The sequence below is a fragment of the Aquarana catesbeiana genome, linkage group LG08, assembly GCF_042186555.1.
Source record: "Aquarana catesbeiana isolate 2022-GZ linkage group LG08, ASM4218655v1, whole genome shotgun sequence".
NCBI classification, from domain to species: Eukaryota; Metazoa; Chordata; class Amphibia; order Anura; family Ranidae; genus Aquarana; species Aquarana catesbeiana.
Window position 1 is genome coordinate 294,544,313 of NC_133331.1, and position 8,421 is coordinate 294,552,733.

Genomic DNA, 8,421 nt, shown 5'->3' on the forward strand with positions numbered 1-8,421 from the left:
TTTGAGAATCCTACAATTCCCCCCTCAAGGTAACTAGTAAATGGGTCCTCTGATCTCCTACCAGTTCATTTCTTTATTCATGGACCTTAGTCAGAGAGTGAGGAAACAACGAGAACTGTCTTTTATAGGAGTGACAGTGATGAGGGGATTATAGGACGAGTGTCCCCACCTCCTCTATCACTCATTGCCATCTTCCCAACACAAGAAGTCCTGCACTTCCTTATTTAGTCCATGATTTAGTCATGAATAACAGCGGGGCTGAGCCCCACCAGAGGTCAGAGAGTGAGGATGGGGGGAGAACAACCAAGATGAAGACTGGACTGATCCTGAAGACCCCCTTCATTGGGTTACTGACTCCTCCCTCAACACTTTCTGTTTAAAGTATAACTAAAGGCAAAACTTTTCGTTTGTTTTGGATGGAGTGGAGAGCGATTAGAACCCCAATCAGTTTTTATTTCTGTCGGCATCCCCATTAAGGAGATTCACCCTCTCTGTTTGTCCTGTTTACCATTATCATTGAAAATGAAAGTATTAGAAAACCAGAAATGTTGAGTTTTCCTCAGAAAAGTAATAGAGGGGAAATCTTCCAATGGGGACACTAGTTCTGGTGATCTGGGAGGAAATTTCCTTAATTTACAGAGATTTCCTCACTTCCTGTCTGCCTGGGGGACAGGAAGTGATGTGAAATCTCCGCAATAGGACACATACAGTAGGAAAAAAATCTGAACTGGGTTATCGCCCTCACTCTATCCAAAATGGAAAAAAAAAAAGTTTTGCCCATAGTTTTACTTTAGGGTTCCAAAGTTGGAGGAAGTTATCACATTATTATCACCATGTAAAAGTCTGTGCTCCAATCAAATCATTAGATATAAAATGTCCAGCTGGTAGGAAATGGGTGCAACAAAAGAGAATATATATTATGTGTATATATAGCAGTGGGTAGAGGGGAGAGAACAGAAGTCAGGACTATGTAATGTACAACATATTGTATATAGTGCAGGGGTCAGGAGTATGTAATGTATTTAGTGTTAATGACCCACCTGTGCTGATCTCTGTAGGAGTGTCCTCCTCTATAAATGTCCCCGTTATTCCATCCTTCTCCATAGACTGCTGATCATCCCTCACATACCTCTCTTCTTCTTCTGATTTAAACTCAAATTCTATATCAATTGGATCTCCACTCTAAATCAAGAAAATGACAGAAAATATCATCTGTAAGTTTACATACAAAATCATCTCCACCAGTTCATTTTGTAGATGCTCCATCCCACCAACCTTGTAACAGTGAGGGATGGTGTGATCTTCCTGTGTGGAATCCCGGGAATACAGAGGACGGGGACATCTCTCTGGTGGGTTCCTGGTATTAGGTGGCTCCATCATATCCTTGTGTCCTTCTGAAAACTCCTCCATCACTCCATACTCCTCATCCTCCTCTTTATACTCTTCTTTAGAAACAATATTATTGAGATTTCCACTCTGAATATATAATAAAAATGACATCAATGGTAACAATGCAGATAATGTACAGATCCTAATGATACTATCAGTGATTGTTCCTCATCTACCTGATGATGGTGAGGGATGGTGTGATCTTCCTGTGTGGAATCCCGGGAAAACTTCTCCATCACTCCATACTCTTCATCCTCCTGTTTATACTCTTCTTTAATATCAATATTCTTATCCCCATGACATCTCTCTGGTGGGTTCCTGGTATTTGGTGAATCCATTGTGCAATCCAAGTGTCCTTCTGAAAACTCCTCCATCACTCCATACTCCTCATCCTCCTCTTTATACTCTTCTTTACCAACAATATTATCATCCCAGACGTTTCCACTCTACATATTAAAAAAAAACTTTAATTGCAACAAACATGCTCATATCTGCATATATTTCATAACTACCAATAATTGTTCCTAATCTACCTGATGATATTGAGGGATGGTGTGATCTTCCTGTCTTTATGACTGGATAATGTCCCAGAATTCCCAGCACCGCTCACTTCTCCTGTCAGCAGCTCGATGATCTCTCTGGTGACTTCTAGAATCTTCCTTTTATCTATTTATTCTATCAGGGAGGGAGGTGGAGGAAATGTGATGGTTTATATGATCTCCAGACTTCACAGGAGGAAAACTCTAGATCAGAACACGAATAGTAAATCAAATGATATTCTCAGAACCCTCTTCACCAGTCACGTCTCCATTTTTATTAAAGCTCCACTGAGATATATTTTATTCACACAGGACCCCCCCACTCTGTAGGTTAAAAGCTTGTTGCAAGGAATTCGGGTGTTATTACACACAATGCAGGAACAACACTCTTGCTTTGCTTGTAAGGATGCAAAAGGTCCGTCCACATTCTAAGACCAATGGAAAAAAATAATGAAGGAACATTGGGAGGAGGAGCTGTGAGGTCAGTGTGATGTCATAGGATTGTCTGACTCTGGTTGGAGGGACATTGGGAGGAGGAGCTGTGAGGTCAATGTGATGTCATAGGATTGTCTGACTCTGGTTGGAGGGACATTGGGAGGAGGAGCTGTGAGGTCAATGTGATGTCATAGGATTGTCTGACTCTGGTTGGAGGGACATTAGGAGGAGGGGCTGTGAGGTCAGTGTCATGTCATTGGATTGTCTGACTCTGGTTGCAGAGACATTAGAAGGAGGAGCTGTGAGGTTTCTGTAAGTAGCACCCTCTAGTGTGTGCTAAAAGTTAGTTAAGGCAAAATATAATTTGTCTCAGGGTTAAGCCAGAGCTGTGGAATCTGGGTCAGGGTTCATTAAGTTCAGGGCTGGGTGACTCATCATGGCAGCTCTCTGGTGCCTCCCCCTGGTCTAGAAGGTTGGAGAATCTTCTAGAACCTAGAGGGCAGGGGGATAGGTGGAGTTGCTATGCATGTTTATGAGGCCTCAGCCAATCCCCAGTAATGGGCTGGCAGAGAATACCTCATAAATAGACATGGGCCTTGCCAGCATTGATCGAGTTGACGGAGAGGCTGTGTCTACTGTGTCCTGGCTGCAGGAGAGACTTATTGCAGTGGTCAGTTCCTGTATCTGGTGTGGGCACTGAGACAAAATGCTTACCAAACTGTCACAGAGCGAGCAGGAACAGCTCACCTACATCGTAGACCTGCAGGCAGGTCTTGGCACAGAACAGCCGCGGAAGTCCCGGAAGGCTGGAATGGGCCAAAGAGTGACTGCCAAAGGTAGGGTTGAGTCTGAGGTTGGGGACTTACCTGCGAAGACAAGCGACATCGGGGAAGAGAACTGGAAATCTGCCTCGGCCTGCCGCCCGGCCAGAGAGCTGGTAACTGTTAGGGCTGCCCAGCAGGAACCAGACAATGCTCTCAGAAGGGGAAGGAGTTGTTTTTTACTAGCTGATTTTTAGGGGGGGCTGAGTGTAGCACCCTCTAGTGTGTGCTAAAAGTTAGTGTAGGCAAAAAATAGTTTGGCTCAGGGCTAGGCCTGGGCTGTGGAATCTGGGTCAGGGCTCATTAAAGTTCAGGGCTGGGTGACTCATCGTGGCAGCTCTCTGGTGCCTCCCCCTGGTCTAGAAGGTTGGAGAATCTTCTAGAACTAGATGGCGGGAGTTACATAGTTAGTCAGGTTGAAAAAAGACACAGGTCCACCCAGTTCAACCTTAAAAACAATAAATAAATAAAATAAAAAATATCGTACAATCCAATATACCCAATTTTATACCCTCAGTTGATCCAGAGGAACGCAAAAAACCCCAGCAGAGCATGCTCCAATTTGCTACAGCAGGAGAAAAAATTCCTTCCTGATCCCCCAAGAGGCAATCGGATTTTCCCAGGATCAACTTTACCTATAAATGTCAGTACCCAGTTATATTATGTACATTTAGGAAAGTATCCAGGCCTTTCTTAAAGCAATCTACTAAGCTGGCCAGAACCACCTCTGGCGGGAGTCTATTCCACATTTTTACAGCTCTTACTGTGAAGAAACCTTTGCGTATTTGAAGATGAAATCTCTTTTCCTCTAGACGTAAAGAGTTCCCCCTTGTCCTCTGTGTTGACTGTAAAGAGAATAACTCAACACCAAGGTCACTATATGGACCCCTTATATATTTGAACATGTTGTTCATATCCCCTCTTATTCTCCTCTTCTCAAGAGTGAATAAATTCAGTTCCTCTAATCTTTCCTCATAGCTGAGCTCCTCCATGCCTCTTATTAGTTTGGTTGCCCTTCTCTGCACTTTCTCCAGTTCCCCGATATCCTTTTTGAGAACTGGTGCCCAAAACTGAACTGCATATTCCAGATGAGGTCTTACTAATGATTTGAACAGGGGCAAAATTATCTCTCTCTCTCTAGAGTCCATACCTCTCTTAATACAAGAAAGGACTTTGCTTGCTTTGGAAACCGCAGCTTGGCATTACATGCTATTATTGAGCTTATGATCTACCAAAACCCCCAGATCCTTCTCCACCACGGATTCCCCCAGTTGTACTCCCCCTAGCATGTATGATGCATGCATATTCTTAGCCCCCAAGTGCAGAGTTAGGAGGGGCTGTCATGCATATTTCTAAGGCCTCAGCCAATCCCCAGTCATGGGCTGGCAGGGGGCAGAGAATACCTCAAACAGACATGGGCCATGCCAGCAGGATCAGTCGGATAGAAGATGGAGATGCAGTGTTGAGGAGGCTGTCAGTAGTCCTCAGGGGTGCCCCCTAGTCTGATGGGGTGTCCTGCCTTTGGCCAGGGCTTGGGTGCTGGAAGAATTCTGCTAGAACTCAGAGGAGGAGGTCTTCCTGGAAGCACAGGAGCAAGAGAGGAAATAGTGAGTAGTGCAACACTGTGGAAACTAATGAAGGGGGGAGACTGCCACATGTAGCCTCCCTTGAAGATAGTGGTGTGCTTAAATCTTCAGTCCTTTCCCTGAGAGATCACCTGAGAGTCAGCCAGGTAGGGTTGGTGAAGAGTCAGTCGGGTGGGGCTGGTGAAGAGTCAGTCGGGTGGGGCTGGTGAAGAGTCAGTCGGGTGGGGCTGGTGAAGAGTCAGTCGGGTGGGGCTGGTGAAGAGTCAGTCGGGTGGGGCCGGATGAAGAGTCAGTCGGGTGGGGCTGGTGAAGAGTCAGTCATGTGGAATGGTGAGGAGTCAAACTGGGGGGGGGGGCTGGTGAAGAATCAGTCAGGTAGGGCTGGTGAAAAGTCAGTCATGTGGGCTGGTGAAGAGTGAAACTGGGGGGGAGGGTGGGCTGGTGAAGTCAGTCATGTGGAATGGTCAAGAGTCAAACTGGGGGGGGTTGGTGAAGAGTCAGTGAGGTGGCCTGATGTGGAGAGGCAGCCTGGAGGGCTGGTAAAAAAGGGCAGCTGCAGCCTGGTGGATTGGCAGTATCTGAAGACGTGGTGCTTGGATCAGTGGCCACAGAGGTGAACTTAAATGCTCTTTCACTATATCAGAGCTACACGTAAAGAGGCTGGGAGTTCCTGCCTGTAATGGACTATTGCTAAATCTGACTGGGATCCGGTCAGATCATCTAGACCAGTGATGGCAATACTTGGCACCCCAGATGTTTTGGAACTACATTTCCCATGATGCTCGTGCACTCTGCAGAGTACTTAAGCATCATGGGAAATGTAGTTCTAAAACATCTGGGGTGCCAAGTATTGCCATCACTGGCCTAGAGAGTGATTCAGCTGGAGCAAGCAAGGGTTTGTGCTGAAGGAAAGAGACTGTATATATATGTAGCGCTGGTAGATTTGCGATCTACCTTCTGATAGGTAAATTTAGTAAATTGCTCGTTAGGGGAAGTTAGATTTGCCTCTGTTCCAGCTTGGCTGACATTGTATGTGTTTCCATACTGAGCCATGGGTGTCGTTGTTACTATCGGCTAGTGTTGGAAAGGCACCATGTCAAAGCGTATGGATGCTCTTCTGTCCCGGAGACAACTCGGTGGAGGTGGTCCTCCGAGTGGGATTCTGGGAGAGGGTATTTATGGAACAGATGCCATGTTTTAGGGTCGTTTTACAGCCACCTGCTGGCCCTCCTGGCCGACAGGTATGCGTTAGAGTGCTATCTCGTGGTCCTCTGTTCCGGAGGCCCGCGTCGCTGCGGCGCATGGGTGGGCCCAGAAGCTTGTCTGGGGCCTACCACAGCAGCCTAGGAATGGTCCTGAGCTGTCTATCCAGAGTGAAGAAGCTGGACAACCGAGGAGATCCCAGGGGAGGACCCGTCATGGAAGGATCATGCAACGTGCTGGTCTGGAGAGGGGCCTGGTGACTCGGTTGGAGGACGTATCCTAAAGTAACTTTACAGCATAGTGTTGCCGGGTTTGGCTTAAAGGTTCAAGCACTGTGACTGACATTCACCGCAAAACCAATACATCCTGTGGCAGAGGATCGTACGGGTTCATCCCAAGCAAGTCTGTGGCAGAGACTTTTGTTCGTGCTACGTACTGGCTGCTAGGCAAGTGAGAGAGGCCTATCCAGGCGAGCAAGGAGTGTGTCCCACAAAGGGAGCGCATTCTACTGTAATATTCAACTCTAAAGGACATTTGTCAAGAATCCTACAGAAAGGTATTTGAGTTTCCCCTGCAGTTTCCCTTCTACCTCTTTCCTGCTACTTCCTTCGTTAATTGTTTAATAAAGCATTGAAAACGTACTCAAGTTAGTGCTACATATGTATATAGGAAGTTGTCCCTAAAGTTGTTGAAGTCAAGTGGGCATCCCATAACCTCTCATCCCTATCCAAGTTATTAACCCATAATAAATAAAAAAAAAAAACAAAGCTACGGACTGACCTCTGACTCTGGGTGCTTGTGAAGATTCTGTGTGCCTGGATGTGCAGGGGTGGGGGGGGACCCCTTTCATCTGCAACTCCTATGGGGGTAGTGCTACATGTACACAGAATCATTTCCCGGGGGGGGGGGCACCTATCCTAAACTGAAACATGAACTTTGTCTTTGGGCTTTGGCAGGACACCTCATATTCTTGTGATCTCCATGTACTCCGGGGACTTTACTGATCACATTTTAGGATGAACTTCTGAGACTTGGATCATTATGGAAAAACCCATTTTCCTTGCATTTACTACAAATTACATTTTTCCCTCTTCCTTTCTATTTGAATCTTATAAATAAAGACAAAAATATTACAATCTCTCCTAAATAAACCCCCCCCCCCCCATCCCCAACTAAAAAAAGTGGTATAATCCGTTAGCAGAGATGTTCTCGGGCGTGTTTGAAATCCCACGTGCCCGATCCTGCCAGGAAGCCGACACTGTACACGGCTAATCACCTCCACATTTCCCGATCTGTACAGCTGCAGACCAGGCAACGTGTCACTGCTTCTGATTAGCCGTGTACAGTGTTGGCTTCCTAGTGGGATCGAGCACGTGGGATTTCAAACACGCCCGAGCCCATCTCTATCCATTACTATAGACTGATGAGGTGAGAAGGTGATTAGTGGAGGTGAAGGTGATTTGGACACATCTCCAGAATGAAGAGAATGTTCCGGACCCATAAGTGGGGAAATATTCTGTCCCTGAAGGTGTTAATCTAGGTTTCCACACTATATATGTGTGTATCATCATCTGCTGGAGATAAAAGACGTGACTATGGAGGAAGAGGACGGAACATGACGGGGGATTACTGGGTGTAAATAGGAAATACGATCTTATTACCTCCTCTGCTTCCTTTTCCAGCAAGGTCACCTTTGTTCGTTGTACCTCATGGAACTTCCTGTCTTTATCTAATATCACTTCCTGTTTGTACCTGACATCACTTGCTGTCTGTACCTGATATCACTTCCTGTCTTCCATAGAGACTTCCTGTCTGGGTAGAGGTGAGAAGATCGCCATCTTGTGGAGCTCAGAGGAACTGCAGCCCCGATGAACATCTCGTAGTGTGAACACGGCCTTGTGCTGTGTGTGTATGTACTGTATATTCTTATAGATGGGGTCATCTCCACTCCCACCTGGGGGGGGGGGGGGGGATAGAAATATATTACTGCCTAGTCCAGCCTTTCAGCCAGGGTTCATCCAAAGGTTTCTAGGGGTTCCTTGAGCAATGAACAATTTCTGTCTCTCAGTAACAATGATTTCATGATGATGTAGGGATGTCCTTCTCTTACTGACTACTGATATATGGGGTCCTTCTCCCATTTGTCACCAATATAAAACCAATAAATGGACCATTTGGAATGAGCTCCAGGTTTGGACTGAACCCATGTTTGTACAGAATTTGGCCTGTTTGAGGTGTCAGCGAGTGTCTGAATGAAATGGGTATTCCCCCAAGTTGAACCTCCAGTTGCAGTATTATTATCGCTGCTAAATGTGGCAGCTTCCCGCTCAGGCTGGTTGATGGGGAGCCAGAGGTTGCAGGCACCCCAACACCTGGTGATGTATCCCCCCTCCCACCCATTCTGCTGTCAACTGGGGATTCCTGGCTAACAGGTGAATGCAAACAAAA

At 46.2% G+C, this 8,421-nt stretch overlaps 1 protein-coding gene across 1 annotated transcript; it reads right to left on the reverse strand.

The window, feature by feature from the left end:
- Positions 1–224: 224 nt before the first annotated feature.
- On the reverse strand, positions 225–7,744 carry LOC141104932 (uncharacterized). Its single transcript, XM_073594739.1, has 4 exons — positions 7,635–7,744; positions 1,566–1,835; positions 1,276–1,476; positions 225–1,182 (listed from the first exon to the last, which is right to left on the reverse strand). Exons 2-4 carry the CDS (start codon positions 1,761–1,763, stop codon positions 967–969), a joined length of 615 nt encoding a protein of 204 aa, XP_073450840.1. The 5' UTR covers positions 1,764–1,835; positions 7,635–7,744; the 3' UTR covers positions 225–966.
- Positions 7,745–8,421: the final 677 nt, after the last annotated feature.